The sequence below is a fragment of the Sorex fumeus genome, unplaced genomic scaffold (genome assembly GCF_029834395.1).
Source record: "Sorex fumeus unplaced genomic scaffold, SorFum_2.1 ptg000033l, whole genome shotgun sequence".
NCBI classification, from domain to species: domain Eukaryota; kingdom Metazoa; phylum Chordata; class Mammalia; order Eulipotyphla; family Soricidae; genus Sorex; species Sorex fumeus.
This window is the reverse complement of record NW_026606090.1, coordinates 241,181-267,454: the sequence shown is the minus strand read 5'-3', so window position 1 is coordinate 267,454 and position 26,274 is coordinate 241,181. Positions and strand designations below refer to the sequence as shown.

The 26,274-nt window shown below is 46.5% G+C and overlaps 1 protein-coding gene across 2 annotated transcripts in view; it reads left to right on the top strand.

Moving 5' to 3' along the window:
- The first annotated feature begins 16,905 nt into the window (after positions 1-16,905).
- Positions 16,906-26,274, top strand: part of LARS1 (leucyl-tRNA synthetase 1) — a 65,820-nt gene continuing 56,451 nt past the window's right edge. Inside the window, exons 1-4 of one of the 2 annotated variants that reach the window (XM_056116681.1) lie at positions 16,906-17,033; positions 22,068-22,186; positions 23,522-23,609; positions 24,727-24,807. In XM_056116681.1, the coding sequence (XP_055972656.1) occupies positions 17,028-17,033; positions 22,068-22,186; positions 23,522-23,609; positions 24,727-24,807 (294 nt within the window). In that variant the 5' untranslated portion in view covers positions 16,906-17,027. Of the gene's footprint in view, positions 17,034-22,064; positions 22,187-23,521; positions 23,610-24,726; positions 24,808-26,274 lie in introns of both variants that reach the window. The other variant, XM_056116680.1, reaches the window with a different exon arrangement.

The following is a 26,274-nucleotide window of genomic DNA, read 5'->3' as shown; positions in this document are numbered from 1 at the left end:
GCGCCGGCGGGCGGGAGACAGCGCCGAGTGGCACCGCCGCGAGCCAATCAGAACCCTAGGGCTGTGCGCGCCACGCCAATCAGAAGGCCCGCTCGCCCCGCCGGCCGGTCGTACCCAGTGAGGGAGGAGGGAACATTAGCAAGGTAGGTAGAGAGCTTACGTGAACTCCTGCTGCAAGATGGTATCTTGGAGAAGGTGCTGTGCCTCTTAAAGGGGCCGCGCCGCTTTTTTTTTTTTTTTTTTTGACCATGCCGCCGTCCGCCTCGGAATACTGGCGTCGGCGGCGACTGCTGGGAGTGCCCGGGAAAGCCGGCGAGCCCCTCAACCTGGCTTCCTTCCTTCTCTCTCTCTCTCTCTTTTTTTTTTTTTGCCCTTTTTTTTTTTTTTAATTTTCCTGGAAACACATTCGCTCGTGTCCCGAAATGACTCAGCTCTCGTAAATCTGCAACACACAACGTGCAGCGCCTTCACGTTCGAGACATGGCACGGGATGCAAAATTTTACTTTTGCCTTCGCACGCTTCTCTTTGCTGCCGGCCGTGCTCGGCTTTTCTGCCGCTGTGCTGAAATTACGCGCAACGTTTCTGACAGCCGTGCCCGGGATTCCGACAAGCATCATTTTCAAAACGTGGCGCACGGATATAAAAAGCTGGGGCCACTGACATCTTATCAGTACTTTTCATGTAGACTATATTTGGGAAGGAAAAACTATTAAAAAAAAAAAAAAAACCTTCCACACCCCCCACCCCGAGCCCGCCAGGAATGTTTCTGAGCACAGAGCCAGGAGTAACCCCGTGAGCAACTGCTGGGTGTGGCCCAAAATACAAAAAAAAAAAAAATTTTTTTAATTCTCATTTTATTGCCCCCCCTCCTTTTTCAGGGAACATTCTGCTCAGGAAAAAAAAAAGTTTTTGAAATATATTTTTAAAAATAACTGAAATAAGCAACTTTGATTGTATTACATGAGAAATTCCTTTCTTGGAGTGCTTTAATTACTAGCTTGGCACTTGGTGTTAGAATGTTTATTCAACAACAAATACCCAGCACCTGCTCTATACCAGCACTTGTAAGGCTCTGGTTTCAATGATGAACAAACAAAATTAGTCTTTCCTCTTAGGGAGCTCATGGGTTTATGTATGATAATAATATGGGGGGGGCGGTGAGCACTGCACTTCGAATGAAAAAGATGATGAGGGTCTGGAAAGATTGGGTCTGGGTACATGGCCTTACATGTTTGGCAGGTTTATCCCAGCCACTAACCAGGTGTGGCCCCACCCTCCCCTAACCCCCCTAACAAAGGATGGTGGAGCCAGAGAGATTAACACAGGAATGAAGGCAGTGTCTCATCCTGGTTCAAACCCCACTTAAGGTCACCCAACATCACAAGGGGTGATCCCTGAGCATCTTGGTATATGATCCCAAGCATCTCCTCCATCCCCCACAAAGATAGCAAACCCAAAGTAATGAACTGAAATATATATACATACAGCTGATAGGCATAATCAAACTTTTTGCAGAGGACCTACACATAGTTCATTTTATTTTGTGGGCTATAAGTTCTCTGGCAACTACTCAACTGGCTGTTTGGTTATGAAACTGGCCACTGTTGGGTTGTAAATGATGGTGGCTCTGCTCATTAAAACTTAAGTGAAAACTTTCTTTGAATTTTATTTTAAAAGAATTTTATCTTAGGCATTGTGGCTTACAATGTGCATAAAAATTTCAATTCTAGGAGCTGGCGCGATAACACAGCGGGTAGGGTGTTTGCCTTGCACGCAGACAACATGGCCAACCCAGGTTCGATTCCCAGCACCCCATATGGTTCCCTGAGCACCACCAGGAGCAATTCCTGAGTGCATGAGCTCGGAGTAACCCCTGAGCATCGCCGGGTGTGACCCAAAAAGAAAAAAAATTCAATTCTAGATCATTCTCACATGTCAAGGAGTATTGGGCTGGAGAGAGAGTACAGCAGGTAGGACACTTGCCTTGCATGCCACTGACTTGGCTCCAATCCCTAGCACTCCATATGTGACCCTGGGACTGCCAGGACTCATCCCTGAGTGCAGGGCTAGGAGTAAGCCCTGAGTACCACTGGATGTAGCCCAAACACAAACCGAAAAATAAAAAAGTATTATTCTCTCTTGTCTTCTTTTTTTGTTTCTACTGTTTTGTTTTTGTTTGGGGACCACACCTGGCTGTGCTCAGGAGACCATATGTGGTGCCAAGGATTCAAACCAGAGTCATAGTAAGACAAGTGCCTTCCCTCCTAGATATGTCTCTGACCTCCTAGTCCTTGCCCGCCGCCCCCCCCCCCCCCCCCACACACACACACCTAGTATAAAAGTCTTAGTCACAGGCTGGAGGGATAGTACAGGGCACTTGCCTTGCATACAGCCAACTGGGAATTAATCCCCAGCATCCTATATGGTACTTAGGAGTAATTCGTGAATGCCTAGCCAGGAGTAACCCCTGAGCATCACCAGGTGTGGGCCCCCAAACAAAACACACACACACACACACACACACACACACACAGAGTCATAATTATCTGAATATTGTATTTTAAAAAATAGGTGTTCTGGCACACTGGCGACAGTGTGGTGGATTCCTTATCTAGAGTAATAAAAGCAAAATGCAGTTAGAAATCAGCTAATGAACCCCCCTGCCCCCTCTGCTTTGCTAATGAGGAAGAAGACTGTGGGTGAGGGTTTCTGTAGAATCACTGATCCCTGTGGAGAAGCAGCACCTAGATCTTGGCAGCAGAACTTTGTCAAGTCCTCCTCTTGCCTCTTCTCCTCTCCTCCCGTTTTACTTTCTGCTTATCCACATTTTTCCTTTGCTTCTTTCCTTTATGGTGATGAAGTGTTACCCAAAATGACAAACCTAAGAAAAAGAAGAGATATGGGGCCAGAATGATAGTACAGCGAGTAGGGCATTTGCCTTGCACGCAACCAACCAGGTTCGATCCCCGGCATCCCATATGATCCCCCAAGCACTGCCAGGAGTAATTCCTGAGTGCAGGGCCAGCAATTACTTCTGAGCACCGCTGAGCATGACCCAAAAAGAAGAAAAAAGAGAAAAGAGATATTAAAGTGATTTGACTAGGCCTAAGGCAACTCAAGGACTCGATCGTTTGAGAGAAATGGAACAGGAATTGCCTTTATCACAATAAATCATATATCTGCAAGAAGCCCTAAGTACTTTACAAATGTATTTATAGATTACATTTTGCAAGGGTTATTATTTCAGGGGTGGGGTGCTGAGATACCAGTTTACATGGGTTGGTAGATGTGACCAAGGACATTGTAGATTCACTTACATTGCAGGGAGCATTACATACACGATTAAAATGGTAAAATTTGGACTTGGGGAACCTGGTTGATTTTTTTTCTTCTTTTTTCTCATTTTCATGTTATTATATTGCTTTTCTAAGTTGAATTATCTAGCTATGTGGATTACTGTTCTGAAAATAAATAATAATCCCTGGACTCTATCTTGAAGATAAATGTTTTTCTAGAAGTGAAAGTTGGGAAAGTAAGTAATTAATCTCATTCCCATGCTTCACTCACTCCATTAGCTTAATAGCTGTTTCAAATTTGGTCAGTAGGGCTGGAGAGTTAGCTCACAGAACTGCAGCTATTACTTTGCATATGGGAGTACCAGGTTCTCTTCCCCAGCACTGCATGGCCCGCTGAGCACACCTAGGGAGTGACCTCAAAGCACCAAACAGGTGTTTAAGCATAGATAGGTGTGGTTCCAAAACCAAAAATCAACAAATATGGGCCAGAGCAATAGTATAGCCAGGAGGGTATTTGCCTGGCACACGGCCAATCAAGGTTCAATCCCCGGCATCCCATATGGTCCCCTGAGCACTGCCAGGAAGGAGTAATTCCTGAGTGCACAGCCAGGAGTAATCTCTAAGCATCACTTGGTGTGACCCAAAAAGCCTATATATATATACATATACAAATACACTCAGATTTGGAGCCAGAGAGAGAGTACAGCAGGTAAGGCATATTTGCCTTGCACTTGGCTAACCCAGGTTCGGTCCCCAATACCCTATATGATTTCCCAGGTCAGCCAATGGTGACTGCTGAGTGCTGAACAGGAGTAAGTGCTGAACGCCCAAACAAATAAATAAAAAATGCCCAGAGTTGGTCAATAGTCATGGTCGAGAACTTTGTACCTACTTTATTCGGTAACCTCTGATGTATACACAGAACTGATTCGTCTGCAGTCCGTGAATGAGGTACTGATTTCAGCCATACAGTTACTGAGCTACCCTGAATGCAAGATATTCATTCAGCAGATAGGGAATACATATAAGCATACATTCATTTTACATACATATACCAGTACTGGTTACATGTGCCAGATTCTGCACTCTGGGATGAGGGAGATACAATGTTGGAAAACTTATACCCATATTTTTGCTTTTGGGAGCTCAGAGTCCAGTGGTCTGATAGTTAAGTATTGGAAATAACCAGGGCCAAAGTTGCTGAGTACATACTCATACTCTATGCTGACACTGGGCTAAAAAATATTCCAATGTATTTTTGCTTCTTTTTTTTGGAAGAGGGGGCATTGTTCTTGGGTAATAGGCAATAAGACTAATTTTAACTACATTTTTCTGGGCTGGAACCATAGCACAACGGTAGGACGTTTGCCTTGCACACAGCCAGCCCAGCCGAGCCGGGTTCGATTCCTTCACCCCTCTCAGAGAGCCTGACAAGCTACCGAGAGTATCTCACCCACACAGCAAAGCCTGGCAAGCTACCCGTGACGTATTCAGTATGCCAAACACAGTAACAACAAGTCTCAAAAAATAGAGACGTTACTAGTAACAAGAAGTCTCAAAAAATAAGAGACGTTAATCAACGGGAAGACACTTTCTTTTATTTATTTATTTTCTTTTATTTATTTTTTTGGAAACAAATAGATTTTATTTGGAGGATTTTTAGGTGCAAGGGGGAGAGAGAGTGTGTGAGAGAGAGAGAGAAAGAGAGAGAATAACATACTCAAGAGAGAACACGGGCTTCTCCAAGGGTGGAGAGAGAGTCTCTACACACATCCTAGCATTAGACACGAAAGCATGAAAGTACACATCTCAAGAGGGGAGATGCGGGAGACACACATGCTTGGGCACCACATGTGCTCGATCACGTGGGCGTAAGCACACATGGGCTCAGGCAGCATATGCGCCTATCTTATATTTTTTAATGAATCACCATGAGATAGTTACAGATTTACAAACTTTCAGAATTACGTTTCAGTCATACAATGAAATTTTCTTTCTTAATTAGGCTGGAGGTGAGGAACCAATATTTAATAAATAGATTCCCTTTCCTATCAATGTTGTCTTTTACCGAGAAGCCAGTTTTTATAAAGATGTTGGTTTAGGGGGTAGAGCAGTAGTACAGTGGGTAAGGTACTTGCCTTGCATGTGACTGGCCAGGGTTCAATCCCCAGCACCCCATATGTTCCCCAATCCCTGCCTGGAGTGATCTCAGAGCACAAATCTAGGCGTAAGCCATGAGCATAGCTGGGTGTGGCTCAAAAATCAAAACCAGAACACGAGAAAAATGCTAGTTTATCTAAGAAAAGGGGTATTATTGAGACCATTAATATGAAATTATTAAAAGGGAGATTCACCGTCACTGTCACTGTGCTCCCGTTCATTGATTTGCTCGAGCGGGCCCAGTAACATTGTGAGACTGTGTTTGGCATATCGAATACGTCACGGGGAGCTTGCTAGGCTTTGCCGTGCAGGCGAGATACTCTCAGTAGCTTGCCAGGATCTCTGAGAGGGGCGGAAGAATCAAACTCAGGTGGGCCACGTGTAAGGCAAATGCCTTACCCGCTGTGCTATCGTGCTATCGCTCCAGCCCAAAAGGGAGATTATTCATATTAATCAGAGAGAGTGACTGCTAGCAGGACAGGTATGTAAGCCATCCTAATTCAAGTTCCCTTTCCTGGCTTGAGCATCAATAACTGGGCCTCAACCAGGAAGAGCTGTCAACTATGGGATTTTGCATGTGTTGGCTGAGGTAAGGAGGCATTTCAGAATCAGAGTGCATCGTGGATCATGACAGCAATTTTTGTGGTTGTTGTTGTTCTTTTTTTTTTTCTTTTTGGGTCACACCCAGTGATGATCAGGGGTTACTCCTGCCTCTGCACTCGGGAATTACTCCTGGTGGTACTCAGAGGACCATATGGGATGCCAGGGATCGAACCCAGGTGCAAGGCAAACACCCTATCTGCTGTACTATCACTCCAGACTTAATTGTTCTTATTCTCCATCCTGTGGCTAAGAATTATCCCAGGTATACAATAAAAAGATTGAGAGTCATTTTAAAATTTTTTCTTAGTGAAATTTGTAGAGAATTTGAATAGAAAAAAAAATCATGATACACAGTTAAATTTTGTTTGAATTTCTTTTCTTTGTTTTTTTTCTTTTTGGGTCACACCTGGCTTTGCACAGGAGTTACTTCTGGCTCATGCACTCAGGAATTACTCCTGGCTGTGCTTAGGGGACCATATGGAATGCTGGGAATCGAACCCGGGTCGGCTGCGTGCAAGGCAAACGCCCTACCCGCTGTGGTATCGCTCCAGCCCCAACTTTAGTTGAATTTCAAGGGGAGAAGATCCTACTTTGTACAGACTCTCCTTTTTTCGGACTTTTAGATACTCAACTAATTAAACAACATTCTCATCCAAATAGCAGCTTCTTCTGGGCCTGGGGCAGCACAGCCTGAGCAGCACAGCCCACTCAGAGAAAGATGGTTCTAGAAAGTCACTTGAGGAACTGGGGAGATATCTGCAGCACTACATATGGCCTCTAGGAAACATCTCTGAGCACAGAGTCAGGAGTAATCCTTGAGAACTTCTGGGTGTGGGCCCAAGTGCTTTCCCCACCCTCATAACGGAAAGTCCCTTGAACTCACTTATGCAAAGACAGGTGAGTTGGCAGATAAACTGAGCTACAATAACTAGTCTTTCTTAGTTATGGAAATACAGGCTTTGTTTTCTTAGGAGTACTATGTTATAAAAGTGCTATTGTGCTGTTCTTTTTAAATTGTTTTTCATTACATATGTGTAGTGCTGACTAATATTTAAGAAATAAAAGTAAAACTGAGGGCTTGAGCGATAGTACAGTGGGCAGGGTGCTTGCCTTGCATGCAGTGGGCTCAAGTTTGATGGCCAGTGTCTCATAAAGTCCCTCAGCACCACCAGGAGTGATTCTTTTTTCTTTATTTGCTTTTTGGGTCACACCCACCACCAGTGCACAGGGGTTACTCCTGGCGCATGCATTCAGAACTTACTCATGGTGGTGCTTGGGGCACCATATGGAATGCTGGGAATCGAACCCCGGGTCGACTTCATGCAAGGCAAACACCCTACCCACTGTGCTATCCCTCCAGTCCCACCAGGAGTGATTTTTTTTTTTCACCAGGAGTGATTCTTGATTGTCAAGCCAGGAATTATCCCTCAGCATTGCTGGGTGTGGCCCAAAAAACTAAAACAAACAGACAAAAAAAGTGAAACTGACAATATTGAATGCTGAAAAGGATGCGGAGAGAACATCACTAAATGATGCTGCAGCCACTTTGTAAATTTGGTATTTTCTTAAAAAAAAAACAACTCAGGCTGGAAGTAGGGGTGCCAGTAGTGCGCTTGACTCGCACGCTGTCACCCCAGGTCCATCCTTGGCATCCTATCTAGTACCCTGAGCACGGATCCAGGAGTAGCCTCTGAGCATCAGGTTCCTGCTACTGGGGAACCACAGCTATGTTCAGATGACTCAGGTGTTACATTTCGCCTAAGAGCCTGTGACACGGCCCACAATCCTCATGGAATGCTGGTAAAAAAAGAGGCTGAAGTTTGCTTCTAGCTCCTGAGTCTGCAGTGGATGAGCAGGGGTGAGAGAGTGCTAATTCCAGAGTATTAAAAATGACACCCTTGGGGCTGGAGAGATAGCACAGCAGGTAGGGTATTAGCCATGCACATGGCCAACCTGGTTCGATTCCCAGCATCCCATATGGTCCCCTGACACCGCCAGGAGTAACTCCTGAGTGCAGAGCCAGGAGTAACCCCTGTGCATTGCCAGGTGTGACCCAAAAAGAAAAAAAAAAGACACCCTTCGGGAGAAATTTTGGCAACAGGGGTTACTCCAAATTTTGGTCCCTGAAAACTCGCGTTTTTCTAACCTGGTTACTAGAAAAAAGGCCTTCCGAATTTACACAATCTACAGTGTCAGATTTAGAATTTCCATTAGTTAAATGACCACTAGTTCCACTTGGCCTACCATAACAAGACTGATAACCACAGACTGGCTGATCAGTCACAGAAATCTGTCCCCGTCATGGAGTCTGGGGGTCAGAAATGAGGATATGGCAGGACTGACTACTGCCTTCCAGGTGACAGATGTGTGTTTTTCTCCTAAGGTGGAAAGTGGGAGCTGTGTGGGCTTTTTTTGTTTTTGTTTTTGTCACACCCAGCGGTTCTCAGGGGTTACTCCTGGCTCCGCACTCAGGAATTACTCCTGGTGGTGCGTGGAGGACCATATGGGTTGCTGAGAATCAAACCACAGTCGGCCGCCTGTAAGATAAACACCCAACCTGCCGTGCTGTCGCTCTATCCCCTGTGTGGAGTTTTTATAGGCACACTAATCCTGTTCCCAAAAGGCAGTGTTTAGGTCTACCCTCTGCACTAAACACTTCCTCAAGGCCCCTTCTGTAAGGGACCTTTGCCATTAGGATTTCACTAGGTGAAGTTTTCATGGTACTCTGAACATTCAGAACTCAGTACTGGATGTGGCTGACCCAGACTTGATCCCCAGCATCCCATATGGTCTCCTGAGCACTGCCAGGAGTAATTCTTGAGTGCAGAGCCAGGAGTAACCCCTGAGCATTACCAGGTGTGACCCAAAAACCAACTAAACAAAACACAAAATAAAATAAACACCTGGACCAGAAAGATAGTCTAGCAGGCAGAAAGGCTTGCCTTTCATGTGGCAGCCTGGGTTCAATCCCCAGCATCACATATGGTCCCTGGAATTCCTCCAGAAGTAAGCTCCGAACACAATGGGCTGTAGCCCCCCCCAAAATTAACACCCCGTAATCTGTTCATCACTGAGGAAGCACAAGGACAAAGCTGGATATACTAATATGGAATGGAGACATTAAAAGAAAGGCACTTCAGGGGCTGGAGCGATAGCACAGCGGGTAGGGTGTTTGCCTTGCACATAGCCAACCCAGGTTCAATTCCCAGCATCCTATATAGTCTCCTGAGCACTGCCAGGAGTAATTCATGAGTGCAGAGCCAGGAATAAACTCTGTGCATCACCAGATGTGACCCAAAAAGAGAGAGAGAGAAAAAAAAAAGACACTTCAGAGCCAAGAGTAAGCCCTGAGTATTGCTGGGTATGGCCCAAAAGCCAAATATATACATATATATATTTTTTTTCAATTAAAAAAAACTTTTTTTCATTCTTGGTGGACTCAGGGGACCATATGGGGTGGCAGGGATTGAACCCAGGTCAGTACTGTGCAAGTGTCTTACCTGCTGTACTATTGTTCCAGCCTCTAAAAAGACATTTTAATACAAAAATTAGGCTGGAGCGATAGTACAACAGGTACTACTGTTTGACTCACATGTGGCTGAGCCAGGTTCAATTTCTAGAATCCCATATCTTCCCCTAAATTTGCCAGAGTGATCCGAGTGTAGAGCCAGAAGTAATCCCTGAGCACCATTGGCTGTGGCTCCCAAATTCAAATAAATAAAAATAAAATAAAAGTAATTAAAAAAAAGTGTCCCCTAAAGTAGGAACATGCCAGATATAATCTCGGCGTGCTGTACGGTGCTGAAGCAGAAGCAGTTTCTTCCTTTGAGGAACATATCATCTAAAGTTTCATAAATATGCACGGAAAACAAATACAAAAGGGACTCAGAGACAAGCCAAAGCTAATTGGAGCTTCATGGATCTAAATTTAGAAATGCTGACTCAGTTAACTCCACAGAGTGACTGGTCGGGTGGGTTTGGGTAAAACAAAACAAAACAAGGAAGAAGGGAGTGCTTTTGTTCTGTTGTGCAGTTTTGAAGAACAAGCATGATATAGCTAGACAGATGGAGAAGAGAGATTGTACAGTTTTCTGGTGAAGAACTTGCTTAGGCTAAGGGCCAGGTTATTATGAAGCACAGGTAAGCTTTTTCCATTTGAATCACACTGATGTTTATAAGCCAATTTTCCTACAATCATCATACCAATAGCTGACATAGTGCTTACTCCATGTCAGGTGCATGTATATACACACACACACACACACACACATATATATACATAATAGAGTCTATACACATATTATTTCTGTATTTCTCATAGCAATCTTATGAGTTACTTTCTGTTTATTACCCTTGTTTTGCAGAGTGGTTAATTGAATTGTCTGAGGTCACCACCTAGTAAGTGATAAAGAGACTGAGTAAGAACCTGAGGGTTTTATTTTTAATTTATTTTCAATTCATTTTTTCATGTGGACACCGTGATTTACAAAGTTTTTCATAGTTGAGTTTCAGATGTACAATTTTCCAACACCAGTATCGTCACCCATGTGGTCTTCCCTCCAATAACATCTCCACTTTCTCTCCCCCTTCCAGCTTACTCTTTGATGCGCACATTTTAAGTTTGATTATTGTAGTTTGAATCGCCTGCATTTAGTTTTGCTGACTCTAGGGTTTAGATACATAGAATGGAGATGTAGTACAGCGGGTAGGGCATTTGCCTTGTGCGTGGCCAACCTGGATTCAATCCCCGCATCCCATATGGTTCCCCAAGAACTGCCAGGAGTAATTCCCGAATGCAGAGCCAGGAGTAACCTCTGAGCTTCATTGGGTGTGGCCCAAAAAGAAAAAAAGAAAAAGCATCTCTTCACCAACAGTGTATCCAAGGTCCTTCCCCAGCCCCGCCCCTCCCTCTGTTGTTTGGATCTTCTTACTTCCCCCTATTTCAATTTCTTTTTTTGTTTGTTTGTTTATTTCTTTTGCTTTTTAGGTGACACCTGGTGATGCACAGGGGTTACTCCTGGCTCATGCACTCAGGAATTACTCCTGGCGGTGCTCAGGGGACCATATGGGATGCTGGGAATCGAACCCTGGTTGGACGCATGCAAGGCAAACGCCCTACCCGCTGTGCTATTGCTCCAGCCCCCCTATTTCAATTTCTTTTCCCATCTTCAGTTCTGTTGTCCAGGCCTAGGAAAACTTAGGTATTGCCTCTTTGATGCCTTGCTTTCACTTGTCCTGTTATTTTCTAGCATGCATTTTAAAATTTTTGGTGTGTGGGGGTGTGTGGGATGCAACTGGGTGTATATCAGCTGCATGCAAGGAAAGTACCTTAATTCTTGTATTAATAATTTCAAATTTCACTTACCTTGAGAGGATGTTCCACATGCCTAGCAAAGAACGAACAATTCCCAATTTATTATTTATTTATTTGCTTTTTGGATCATACCCGGCAAATGCTCAGAGGTTACTCCTGACTCTGCACTCAGGAGTTACTTCTGGCGTTGTTCGGGGGACCATATGGGATGCTGGGAATCGAACCCGGGTCGGCCGCATGCAAGGCAAACGCCCTACCAGCTGTACTATCGCTCCAGCCCCCACAATTCTCAATTTAAAGGCATTTAGTAAAATACGTTTTATTTTTAATTTTTAGGAGCATCTCAGCAGTGCTCAGGGGGTCATGCAGTAAACAGGGACAGAATTTGGGGCCTTGAACGTGCACTCCAGAACTTTCAGCATTTTCTTGGCCCCTACATGTGATTTTCAAATCACATTGAAAATCTCCTAAATCTGTTTATTTGTGTCCACTTTGGAACCTGCTGCCACAGTCTAAACCACTATCCCATCTCAGGGGTGATTCTTGGCAGGGGGCTCAGAGGACCATACTGAAGGGTTAAAGCAGGGCCTCCCGCATGCAAATGACGCACTCCAGCCCTCTGAGTTAGCTTCCTGGCGCTGAAATAATAGCCTCTTGCTGGTGCAGGGAGGGAGGCAGAGTGATAATACAGTGAGTTCTTGTCTTGTTTGTGGCTGAAGAACTTGCTTAGGCTAAGGGCCAGGTTATTATGAAGCACAGGTAAGCTTTTTCCCCAGCAGCCCGTCTGGTCCCCTGAGCCCCACTAGGAGTGATTCCTGAAGCTCAGAGTCAGGAAGGAGCCCTGTGCACAGCCAGCTGCGACCCCAAAACAAAACTGAAAAGAAAAAATCAAATAATAATAGTAATAATAGCCTCTTGCTGTCACTTTTGCAGTATGGCTTTTCAATATTTCCTCAGGATTATTTCTATAAGACACAAATAAGGGTCAAGAAAGATAGTCTAGGAGTTAAGGTGTTTGACCGGGGCCAACTTCAGTTCTCTCCCCAGCACTGCTTGGTCCTCTGAGTACTACTGGGAGTGACCCCCAAGCACAGAGCTGGGAGCAGACCTCTGAGGAACATGCAAACACATACATCCTTAAGAAGGAAAATGGGGGGTTGGAGTGATAGCACAGAGGGTAGGGTATTTGCCTTGTAAGCAGCCAACCTCGGTTCAATTCCCAGCATCCCGTATGGTTCCTCCGAGCACCACCAGGAGTAATTCCTGAGTTCATGAGCCAAGAGCCTGTGCATCGCCCAAAAAAAAGCAAAAAAACAAAAAGGGCTAACAATGCCTCAAAAGGGGGGGGGGTGGAGAAAGGGAGAGAGAGAGAGAGAGAGAGAGAGAACATGTGGAGGGTGAGGGTGATGGGAGGGAACTTGGGGTCACTGGTACTGGGAAATGTACACTGGTGGAGGGATGGGTGTTGGAATACTGTATGACTGAAATCCAATCATAAATAGCTTTGTAAGCATCATGAAAAAACAAAGCTTTAGCTGGTATGAATTTTGTAGCAGGACAAGTTGGTTAAAAATACATTACATTAAAGGCAAACAATAAAAGAATCAACTTAAAAAAAAAAAGAAAAATCGGACTGAAGAGATAGTACAGTGTGGAGGGCGCTTGCCTTGCACACAGGAGACTGGGGTTCGATCCCCAGCACCCCATATGGTCCCTTGAGCACTGCCAGGAGTAATCCCTGAGGGCAGAGCCGGGAGTAAGCTCTGGCTCAAAACCTAGTGTGGCTCAAAACCCCTCCTTCAAAAAAGCACAAAAAACCAACCACGCAGATGAAAACACGTATCTTCCTTTTCCTTTTTCCCCTCACCCCAGACCTCTGGATAGTCAAGTTCGATTCAGTATCCCTTGATTAAGCACAGGGCCTCAGCCTTGTCCCCATGTTGTTGTTTTTTTTTTTTTCTTTTTGGGTCACACCCAGCGATGCTCAGGGTTTACTCTTGGCTCTGCACTCAGGAATTGCCCTTGACTGTGGTCAGGGAACCATATGGGATGCTGGGAACCAAAATCCTAGTAGGCCGAGCAAGGTAAATGCCCTACCCGCTGTGCTATTTATTGTTGCAGCCCATTGTCCCTATACTTTCTAAGGTGTTTTCTGAGCCCTGAGCCCTCTTCCAGGTCTTTCTTCAGTGGGGATCCCTGATCATCCCATTCATGGCCACCACAAGGGTTTTGAACTCACAATCTTGCTTTTGCAATGTCTGCCTCTTTCACAAGACTGGAAGCTTGTGAACTGGGCCTGTAAAATGTGCGAGTGCTGTAGCTTCAGCATTTAGGTTAGTATATTTGTCTGATACCACACCTGGTGGTGCTCAGGGCTTAATCCTGGTTCCATGCTCAGGGATCTCTCTTGGCAGTGCCAGAGGAATCTTATGTGGTGCCGGGGATCTAACCAAGTTCAGGCGCATGCAGCACAAACACCTTAACATCTGTATTATCTCTCTGGCCCTAGGATAGTGTCTTATACACAGCACAATCTAAATAAAATTTGGAGGCCACGGGGATGGAGCAATAATGAGTGGGTAGGGTGCTTACCTTGCATGTAGCTGATCTGGGTTCGATCCCCAGCAATCTATTTGGTGCCCAGACCCAGTCAGGAGTGATCCCTGAAGGTAGAGCCAGGAGTAATCTCTGAGCACTGTTGGGGTGGCCCCAAAACAACAACAAAAAAGCAAACAACTACAAAAAAAATTACTGACTTAGACCTTTATGAAGTTTGAGGTTTAAAGGTAGATTTTTCATACATTGTAACTACGAAAAAACTTGTTTAATATCTCATGCAGAGGCTGGAGAGATAGCTCAATGGGCCAGATTTCATCCCTGGCACCATATTTCCCAAGTGTCACCAGGAGTGGACCCCAGCATCACTGGTGTGACCCCAAAACAAAACAAAACAAAATGTGTATATACATGCTATTTATTTTGCTTACTTGAGAGATTTTGGAGCACATGTGGTAGTGTTTGGGAGCTACTACCAATTATGTGCTTCGGTGTTACTCCAGTGAAGCTGGGGCAGCCAAGGTCGGCAGCATGCCAGGCAGATGCCTTAACCTCTCTGCTACCTATCCCTCTTCCCCTATTATTATAACTCTTAGTGATGACTCAGTGCTCCAGACTGTAGGGCCGTTGGGTGGTATTAGGGGCAGGGAGCCCGCAGTACCAGGGATGGAACTCAGGGTCTTACATAGGCTAAGCATGTGTCCCTTAGCTATTTAGTTACTTTTTGGTGTACACCTGGTGGTGTTTAGGGCTTACTCCTGGCCATGTGCTGAGGTCACTTCTGTGGGGCTTGAGGGGCGATATCGGATCAAATTCAGGTTAGCTACATGCAAGGCAACTGCCCTACCTGCTACTGTATTATCTTTCTGAACCATGTCCATTTATATTAATTAATTAATTGGTTTGGTGGCCACACTTGGAAGTGCTCAGTGCTTACTCCTGACTCTGAGTGCCAGGGTCACTCTTTTCATTTTTTTTCTTTTTGGGTCGTACTCGGCGATGCAGAGGGGTTACTCCTGGCTCATGCACTCAGGAATTACTTCTGGCTGTGCTCTGGGGACCATATGGGATGAATCAAACCTGGGTTGGCCTCGTGCAAGGCAAATGCCCTACTGGCTATGCTATCGCTCCAGCCCCTCCCAACAAGGGTCACTCTTGGTGGGCTCAGGGGACTGTATGTGGTTCTGGGGTTCTAAGTCTAGATGCAAGGCAAGCCCTTAATCTCTTTAATGTCTCTCTGGACCCTTACCCGAAGTATCTAACACCGGCAACAAAGTCTGTACTCTATCACTGAACTATGTTTTCAGCCGTGTCACACCCTGTAGACCAGGGAAGGGGCATGCTCAGTTTGTCTGGCTCTGGTACCTGACAAGACAGGCACATGTGCTTCTCGTGGGCTGCCAGTGGCCCATCTGCTTGTATTTGTGGCCTGATGTTATAGATATCCCAGTGGGAACTGGAGTGATAGTTCAGCTGATAGGGCACTTGCCTTGCACGAAGTCAACCTGGGTTCAAACTCTAACACCCCCTTTGGTCCCCTGAAACCAGCCAGGAGTGATTCCTGAGTACTGCTTGGTGTGTGATTCAAAATCAAACAGCCACAACAATAAAAATCTCTATGGCCCATGGCAGAAAAGTTTCCCCACCCGTTTTATGAATGCAGAGACTAAGTCTCGTTACTCATTTATTTTTTGTTCTTTACTATACCTCGACCCTATGTGAGGTTACTAGGAGGTACCCAATACATATTCAGTGTATGAATAATTTCATCTATCATTGTGAATTAAAAGCTGCTGAATCAACAATGACATATCACACTGATTATGTCATGTGAGAGCCCCGGTTTCTTCCCACCAAAACTCACTGCCATGATGAGGGTTCTCTCTCTCTCTCTCTCTCTCTCTCTCTCTCTCTCTGCCCATACCCAGTAATATTTGGAGCCTCTTCCCAGCTCTGTGCTTAGAGACTTCTCCCAGGGGTGCTTCGGGTACTATATGGTGCTGGGGTTCAGATCAAACCTCCTGTATGCAAAGCACATATTCAACTCCTTGAGCTAGCGTCTCAGTCTGGAGGAATCTTTTACATTTATTTATTTGGGAGTGGGGGGTGGGGCTACACCCAGCAGGACTCAAGTCTTACTCCTGCTTGGTGCTCAGGGATCAGGCCTAATGGTGATCTGGGTACCATATGAGATGCTGGGGATCGAACTGGGGTTGGCTTCTTCCAAGGCAAGTGCCCTATCCGTTGTACTATCTCCAGCCCCTTGAGTAACTTTTAAAATCGAGGCATCATAGTTTACATACTATTGGAGAGTTGAAGTTAATGGTCACAGAATGACTAAATTCTGGACTGAAGCTATAGTACAGCGGGTAGGGTGTTTGCCTTGCACAGGCCTACCCAGGTTCGGTTCTCGGCATCCCATATGGTCCCCCGAAGCACCGCCAAGAGTAATTCTTGAGTGTAAAATCAGGAGTAAGCCCTGAACATCGCTGGGTGTGACACTGTCACTTCCCCTCCCCCAAAATCAAAAACAGAGAAAACCACAAAAATGTCTAAATTCCGGATTTGTGAACGTCACGACAAATGGCACATCTTGCGTAAACTGGCAAACCATAATCAGCAGCTTGGATACTGGGTACTGGAGACTCATGACCTTGGCATCCTGACAACTCAAGCCTGTTCCACCAGGGCCAAAAGGTTGAGGTAGGGGAAAGCCACCTGTTCCGGCTCCGAGAATTCGAACTGCATCATGGACTGTGTAGTTCAGCATCACCGTGAAGTCACTAACTGTGGGCCACGGGGAGGGGCGGCTTGGGGCGAGTTCCGGCGTCCCGGTGCCTTCTGGGAATTGTAGTCCCTCGAGGCCCGTTGGCGGTGGGCCGCCGGGGCTGTGGAACTACAACTCCCGGCGTGCTAGGCGGTGTCCCCGGCGGTAGTTCCTAGCGAGCCGGAGGTTGCCTCATCCGAATCCAAGTGTGTGCTTGAGCATCGTTGGAGGCCTCTCTGCCTCGGAAGGGAGGGGAAAGGTTGTAACCACTCCTTTGGGGGGGTCGCCGAGGTCATTGTAGGGGGTTTGCCGGAGCGGCTGCGCGGCGCCATGGCGGTGAGTTTTGGCGGGAAGAGGCCCGGGGCTCTCACGTGGTCTCCGCGGTGCTGGGGGGCGCGTCCCTGCCCCAGCCCGAGGGGTCGCCGCGGCCCCCCGACTTAAGGCGCGGCCGAGTGGAGGATGTGCCTTTCCTTGCTTGCCAATGCACCAGGAACTGATGTCATTAGCTCAGTGCCACGTGTACTAGTTCCCCGCTTTCTAAAGTTGATCTGAGAAAGGCTGTGTGTGACGTGGGTCGCCTTCCAACAGAAACTTGGGCGCCACTCACAGAAAGACAGAAATTACCCTGGTTTTCATCGCGTGGCGACTAGGGTGTGCTCCACAAACTGACATATGTCAGGGAGAGGTCAGGCGCGCCTCTCAGTCAGGAGTAGAGCACGTGCTTCCCCTACACACACACACACACACACACACACACACACACACACACACACACACTCACGGGCTTGAACCCTGATCTGCGCACACACACGCGCGCACACACGGCCTGATCCCTGATTTACACATACACACAGCTTGATCTCTGATCTACACACACATACACACTCTGCAGGCACCAACTGGAGCTTGATCCCTGATGCACGTGCACACACACGGCTTGATCTCTGATCTACACACATGCACACACACACACACACACACACACACCACTTTCACCAACTGGGCTTGATTCCTGATACACACACACACACACACCCCAGGCTTGATCCCTGATCTACACACATGCACTGCTTGAGTTTGATCTCTTGTCTGCACATGCACACACGCACACATACACACATACACCCAACACACACCACCTGGGCTTGACCCCTGATTTACACACATACTCCACCTGGGCTTGATCTCAGGTCTGCATACATAGACACACACACACACACACACACACACACACACACACACACACCTGAGATTGATTGATGGTCTACATATACACAGCGCCCCCCCACCCCTCACCCCCTCTCTCTTCCTCTATCCGGTAGTTTTTAGAGCAAGCAGTGTGGGCCATGTCCATGTCAGTGTGAGGCGAGGCCGGTTGTAACTAGCAAGGACAGTGGGCAGGGAAGATGGTGCATGTGTGGCGAGGAGGTTGGCTGCGGTGAGGGGGCCGGCCGTGGGCCCTGTGTGTTGCTGATTGAAGAGTGGATTCCAGAAAGAGTGTGGAAGGGCTGGAGAGGTAGTATAGGGGCTCGGGTGTCTGCCCTGCACGCTGCTGCTGATCTGGTTTTCCAATCCTGGGACCCCAAACCCCCCCAAAATAAATAAAAGGAGAGAGTGGGAATGTGAGAGTGTGAGAGCAGGGGGTTGTGCCAACAGGCCAGAGCACATGCATTGTATGTGTGAGCCCTGCGTTCTGTTCCTGCCACTGCCTGCCCCCTGAGCACTGCACTGGGAGCAAGTTGTAAGCACTGTAGCGTGTGGCCTCAGAAGCAAAAAAAAAAAGGGGGGGGAAGAAAAGGGATGGAGATGAGAGTAGATAATTATTATTTGGGGGAGGACATTCCTGTCTGTGCTGAGGGGCTGCTCCTTACATGGTGTGTAGGGGTCACTCTTGGTGGTGCTCAGAGGCGCAAACTATACAAAGCATCTGTTCTGCCCCTGTGAGCTGGCTTTTTTTTTTTTTAATTTAAAGATTGGAGAAATTGGGTTGGAATAATAGTACAGCAGGTAGGGTGCTTTCCTTGCATGTGACTGACCCAGATTCAGTTCCTGACACTATGGTCCCCTGAGCCCCACCAGGAGTTATCCCTGAAAGCAGAGCCAGGCAGGAGTAAGCCCAGAGCAATGCCAGGTGCGGCCCCTGAGCAAAACCAACGAAAACAAAAGAGAAATATGAGCATTTGGGGCCGGAGCAGTAGTACAGCAGGTAGGGCGTTTGCCTTGTACGTGGCCGACCCAGGTTCGATCCCCAGCATTCTACGTGGTCCCCCAAGCACTGCCAAGGAGTAATTCCTGAGTGCAGAGACAGGAGTTACCCCAGGGCATCGTGGGGTATGACCCCCCCCCAAGCAAAAATAAAAACAAAAGAGTAGTTGTAATGAAAGAACTTTTTTTTTTTTTTTTTTTTTTGCGGTTCCTGGTGGTGCGCATGAGTTACTCCTGGCTTGGTGCTCCAAGTCCTTGGAGGCCATGTGATACCAGGTATCCAATCTGTACTCCTCACACACAGAGCATGTGTGCCAGCTCGTTGGTGGTGCCAGGGATTCCATCCAGGGTCCCAGGGATCGTGCCTGGCAGGGCTCAGGGGACCCTCTGGGGTGCTGGGGATTGAGCCGGCTGGACCATGTGCAAGGCACACACCCTAACAGCTGTTTCCCGCTGTTTCTAGCCCCCTTTATCTGTTCTCTCTCTCTCTCTATTTTTTTTTTTTGCTTTTTGGGTCACACCTGTCAATGCACAGGGGTGACTCCTCACTCAGGGGGTGCTCAGGGGACCATATGGGATGCTGGGAATTGAACCCGAGTCGGCCGCGTGCAAGGCAAACGCCCTGCCCGCTGTGCTATCACTCCAGCCCCAATCTGTTCTATATTGACCTCAGCAGCAAGTCTAATGTTAGGGTTGCAGAATTTGCACAAAGAGTCTGTTTTGCTTGAAGGGACCAGGTTGGTGAGGGAGAGCGGCTCCTAGACATGTTGGCACAGCCTTAATCTCTGGCACTGCAGACAGCGACTGAGTTTGAGTCCCCAAGAGGTAGTGCGTGGTTAATGCCCTTCACTTGCCCCGCCCCTCTCCCCCAGGAGTCAGGAGTCGTTCCCAGGTCCCTGAGCACAGCTTGGAAGGAAGCCCTAAAATCGCCGCTCCCCTCTTCCCCCCTCCCCCCCACCCGCGGGCTTGATCTCTGATCTATGCACACACACACGATAATGTTGGGCCAGGTGGCATGCGCAACGTCTTTGATTCAGTCCGTAACCCTGCATGGACCCTAAGCACCGCATGTATGGCTATGGCCCTGGTAGAACTCCAGCTCTACCAGGTGTGACACCCACAACAGATTCAAAAAAAAGAACACAGGGCCTGGAGCTAGAGCACAGCACGTAAGGTACTGGTCTTGCACATGGCTGACCTGGGTTTGATCCCCACCAGAAGTGACCCCTGAGCATAGAAACATGAGCACTGCTGGTGTGGAAACCCCTCCCCCCCCCCCCAAAAAAAAAAGACAGTCCTTTCAAAACTAAGTAACTGTACTTGGAGTCTGAAAGCTGCTAAAAGGTGAATCAGCGGCATCAGTGTGCAAGTGTGTTGTGCTGTTACCTTACCCACTGTGATCTCTCTCTGGACTTCCTTGGCCCTTTTTTTTTTTTAAATTTTTATTAGTGAAACACCATGAGGTACAGTTGTAAACTTACAAATTTTTGTGCTTGGGTTTCAATTATACAATGATCAAGTACCCATCCCTCCACCAGTGCCCATTTTCCGCCACCACAGATCCCAGTATCCCTCCTACCCCGCATCCCCCCCCCCCCCCCCCCCCCCCCCCCCCCCCCCCGTCCCACCCTGCCTCTGTGGCAGAGCATTCCCTTTTGTTCTCTCTCTCCTTTTGGGTGTTGTTGTTTGCAAAAGAGGCAATGAGTGGCAATCATGTTTGGTCTATAGTCTACTTTCAGCATGCTTCTCCCATCCTGGGAGGATCCTCCAAACACCCTTTATTTGGTGCTCCCTTCTCTATCTGAGCTGCCTTTTCCCCTAGCATGTGCGGCTGGCCTCCAAGCCATGGAGTAAACCTCCTGGTACTTATCTCGGCTGTTCTTGGGTGTTAGTCTCCTATTTTGTTACTTTATGTTTCCTTGGCCCTTTAAGGTTTTTTTTTTTTTTTTGACTTGTTTTGGGCCACACTCTGCAGTGCTCAGGGATAACTCCTGACTGTGTGCTCAGGGATCACTCCTGGTGGATCAAAAGGGGTGGCGGGGGGTTGGGGGGTTGAATACAGGTTGGTCACATGTAAGGCTAGCCCCTTACTCTCAGTACTACCCTCTGCCCTCAGGGTACTTCCCCCTCTCAGCCCCTTGCCACACCTGGCTGTGTTTAAAGATTACTGTGCTCCCTTGCTTGTGCTCAGAGATCATTCCTGATGCCACTCAGGGGACTGTATGTGGTGCTGGGGATTGAACCTGATTAACCTTCGCACGAGGGAAGTCAATTAACCCCTCGACTCCCTGTTAATTTTAATTCTTTCTTTCTTCTTTTCTTTTCTTTCTTTCTTTCTTTCTTTCTTTCTTTCTTTCTCTCTGTTTTGGGGTCACACCCGGTGATGTGCAGGGGTTATTCTTGACTTTGCACTCAGGAGTTACTGCTGACGGTGCTGGGGGACCGTATGGGATGTTGCGGATTGAAGCTGGGTTGGCCGTATGCAAGACAAACGCTCTACCTGCTATACTATCATTTTGTGCCCCCTTTCCCTCCCCCCCCATTATTTTAATTTAATTTTTGCGTTTTGGGGTCACACCCTGTGGTGCATACAAGGCAAGTATCTTACCTGTTGGACTATCTCACCCCCTGTTATTTTAATTTACTTTTTGTTTTTGGGTCACACCTGGTGGTTCTCAGAGCTTACCCCAGACTTCTGTGCTGGGGGTGGGGGTGGTCACTCCTGGCGGTGTCCAGAGGATCTCATGTGTTTCCACAGATTGAACCGGGCTTAGTCAGGCATGCAAGGCAATTGCCTCTCCAGCTGTATTATCTCTCCGGCCCCTCTTTTTTCATGTAGCATAATTACTGTTAAAAAGCAGACACTGTTCAGTACTTTTTTCCTGTGTTCATCTATTTGAACTAAGTGGAAATATCTGAAAATAATGTTTTGTGTCTAGTTTGAAAAATTATTTCAGAGCTTTTTATATGCTCAAGTAACTTTGAAGTGTACAAGTCAGGATGACTTGAATTTTGAACTTTGTTCACTTAAATTTCAAGTTAACAGTGACAAATTGATCTCTGTTAAATTGCTCAGTTCTGTGTGAGCCCAGTTTCTTTTTTTAAAAAAAAGTGAGCCTGCAGAAGCATATGGGTGTTTCATTCCTTTTCTTTTATGTTCAGCAGGAAAGAAAAGGAACAGCCAAAGTGGACTTTTTGAAGAAGATTGAGAAAGAAGTCCAACAGAAATGGGATACAGAGAAAGTCTTTGAGGTCAATGCATCGAAATTAGAGAAAAAGGCCGGGTGAGTAATGGTTTGTTTCTGAAACTGTTGGCTCTGTAGTATGGAACTGTTCTGCGGATAAGATAAAGCAGATTTATACTTATAATGCTTTTTGGCGGGTGTTGGGGATCACTTGGTGAGGATTACTCCCAGCTTTGTGCTTAGGGGTCATCCTTGGTGGTGCTCGAACCCGGGTCAGCCACATGTAAGGCCTTCACCCCTGCACTCTCCCTCCTCAGCCTCTATCCCAATAACCTTTTGTCTTTTTCTCTTTTTAGGAAGGGAGTTTGTCACTTTATCTGTTTTATTAAGTTGTATTAGTTTTTGGGCCACACACCTGGTGGTGCATAGGGCCTACTCCCAGCTCTGTGCTCAGGCAAGGTTTGAGCGACCCTGTGGGGTGCTGGGGATAAAACCCAGAGACTGGCTGTGTGCAAGGCAAGTGCCTTCCTTGCTGTGCTGTCTTTCCAGCCCTAGACATTTATTTGCTGACAGTTACCTATAAATGTCTTATTCTTCCTAAATCAAAAGTAAGCTTCAATTTTAGAGTTTCATTTATTTATTTATTTATTTATTGCTTTTTGGGTCATACCCAGCATTGCACAGGAGTTACTCCAGGCTCATGCACTCAGGAATTAGCTCTGGCGGTGCTCGGGGGACCATATGGGATGCTGGGAATCGAACCTGGGTTGGCCGCGTTGGCCGCGTGCAAGGCAAATGCCCTACCTGCTGTGCTATCGCTCCAGCCCCAAGAGAGTTTTATTTGTTTACTTATTTAATTTTAGCTTTCTTTGGGGGCCGTACCTGGTGGTGCTTAAGACTTACTGGTGGCCCTGCACTCAGGGATCACTCTTAGCATGCACAGGCCACCTTATGGGATGCTTGGGATTGAATCCAGGTCGGCTGTATGCAAGGCAAGCCCTACCTGCTATACTATTGATCTTAAATCAGTAGTATAAAATCGATTAAAATCGGTTTTTATTGAAAGTACCGTGATTTACAAAGTTATCCATTATAAAGTTGTTTCAAGCATTTAATGTTTCAGCACCATCAATGTGACCTTCCCTCCATCAATATCTCCAGTTTCCCCAGTTTCCAACCTTCCCTTTGGCACACAACATCCTAACTTTATATTGCTTATTTCAACAAAACTTTAAGAACTGGCGAATTGAATGATCAGAAAAGAGATCAGGAAGGACCAACAATGATTACTATATGATTTTGACCTATGTGAATAAAAATATTAAAACCATTTACTACAGTATAAAAAAATACGTATTGTCATTTACATATATACATAAAAAGAACTTAAATTGTCTTTCCTGTTGTACTTTTTAAAATGTGTTTATTTTGCAGCAAGGGCAAGTACTTTGTAACCTTCCCATATCCATATATGAACGGGCGGCTTCATTTGGGACACACATTTTCTTTATCCAAATGTGAGGTAAAGCTTTCTGTATATTGGGTATATATGCTGGGATAGAGGGTCTTTAACAGGGATTATTTTGAAGTAGCATTCATAGAACTTAATTCCTGTTAAGAGAACTTAGAATGCCTTTATATTTAGCATAATTAAACATTTTACTTAATTTTTATTTTTTCTTTTTGGGTCACATCTGGCAATGCACAGAGGTCACTCCTGGCTCTACACTCAGGAATTACTCCTGGTGGTGCTTGGGGGACCATATGGGATGCTGGGAATTGAACCCGGGTCGGCTGCGTGCAAGACAAACGCCGTACCTGCTGTGCTATCGTCTAGCCCCTAATATAATTTTTTTTCTTTTTGGGTCACAGCCAGCTCTGCTCAGGGGTAACTCTTGACTTTGTGCTCAGGAATTACTCCTGGTGGTGCTCAGGGGACCATGTAAGATGCCGGGGATCAAGCTTGAGTTGACCGTGTGCAAAGCAAGCACCCTACCTATTGTGCTATCACTCTGGCCCCTAATTAAACAGTTTAATTTTGGGGCTAGACACCTGGTGGTGCATAGGGTCTGCTCCCGACTCTGTGCTCAGGGTTCACTCTTGGCAGGATTTGAGCCACCCTATGGGGTGCTGGGGATCAAACCTGGGTCGGCTGTGTGCAAGGCAAGTGCCTTCCTTGCTGTACTGTCTTTCCAGCACTGCACATTTATTTGTTGACAGTTACCTATAAATGTCGTATTCAATAAAAGTAAGCTTCATTTTTAGAGAATTTTATTTATTTTTTGTTTTTTTTTTTTTTGGGTGGGGGGGCCACACCCGGTTGTGCTTAGGACTTATTTCTGGCCCTGCACTAATTTTCGCATGCTGTGTGTATGTTGTGTCAAAGTCTAAGGAATATATACATTTATATGTTTTTGAGTGATTTCTGCTCTGTGGAAAGACAGAAAAAAAGATAGTAGACTAGAACTTTGGAATAATTATAGATAAACGATAATTACACATTACCGTTTATAATTATTCAAAAGTAAAGGAAGCTGTGAAGAGGAAAACTAAATTAATGTTCCTTGTTAAAAGTTAGCATCTTTGTTTTTGTTCATTTGCTTTTAAATCTGTAATTCAAATTTCATTTCTCTTGGTAGTTTGCAATAGGGTACCAGAGATTGAAAGGAAAAAGTTGCCTGTTCCCCTTTGGTTTGCACTGCACTGGAATGCCTATCAAGGTACGATTACTTTGGGGATTGGTTTCTACCTTTAAGCTTAGAGAAAATTTTAATATCTAATTCAAGAGTTTGAAATAGGATTTTCTAATACAGCCATATTAAATGAGTCGAAATGCATTGAATTTATTAGGATGAAAGTCAGATTTTTTTTGGGGGGGCAGGGAAACACAACTGTGAGTGCTAGGGGCCTGTTCTTTCTCAGTGTTCACAAACTGTTCCAGCGAGGCACAGAGATCAGTACAGTATTGGGGATCAAACCCAGGGCTCCCACATGGGGTGCATGTGTTCCGCATCTTTGAACCATTTCTCTGGACAATTTTTTTTTTTAATTTGGGGGGGTGGGGTGGATGGGGCAGACTTGCTATTCCTCAGGGTTTACTCCTGGCTCTGTGCTTAGGGTTCACCGCTGACCGAGCTTTGGGATCCATATGTGGAATTGAGTCCAGGTTGGCTGTATGCAAGGCAAGCTCCTTCCCCGCTGTACTGTTGTCTCTCTAGGCTTTTCTCCTTGTGGCGGGAGATAGTGCAGTGGCATGTGCCAGACCTGGGTCTTATCCTCAGCACCAAGCACAGAGACCCCAAGAATGGCTGAGCGATATGGGTGCTCCTCAGCCCCCCAGGGATCGGGCGGCACCTCCTTCTGGACCCTCGCCTCCAACTGCAGCCTAGTTGGCAGAGAATTGCCAGTGGGACCTCTGGGTCTTTTGAGCACTGCTTGGGAGAGCTTAAAAAAAAAAAACAACTTGGGGACCAAAGCCATATTACAGTGGGTAGGGTGTTGCATGTTGCACGTGGCCAACCTGGATTCAGTCCCACGTGGTCCCCTGTGTCCCCAGGTGTGAGCCCTGAGTGCAAAGCCAGGAGTAAACCCGCCGGGTGTGGCCCCCAAACAAGCAAACAAGAGGATAGACAGACCTTGCAGAGGGCTGTGAGGGAGAGGAGATAGAGAGCTTAAAGCGTGTGCCTGACGTGTGTGGCCCCGAGTTTTATACCTGACACTGTCTCATGCTTCTCTCTGCTGGTGTGGACTCCAAAAATACTTGAAGATTGGCTGAGGAGATAGTGCAAAAATTAAAGTCCCTTGCTTGGGCTGGAGCGTTAGTACAGCGGATAGGGTGTTTGCCTTGCATGTGGCCAATCTGGATTCAATCTCCAGAATCCCATATGGTCCCCTTGAGCACTGGCAGGAGTGATCCCTGAGTGCAGAGCCAGGTGTAAGCCCTGAGCAGAGCCTGGTGTGTCACACGTTTCCCCAACCCCTGTAGCCCTATAGCACCGTCCTCCCGTTGTTCATCGATTTGCTTGAGCAGACACCATAATGCCTTCATTGTGAGACTTGTTGTTACTGTTTTTGGCATATCGAATACGCCTTGGAGAGCTTGCTGGGCTCTCCCAGAGTGACGGAGGAATCGAACCCAGGTTGGCCACGTGCAAGGCAAACGCCCTACCTGCTGTGCTATCGCTAAA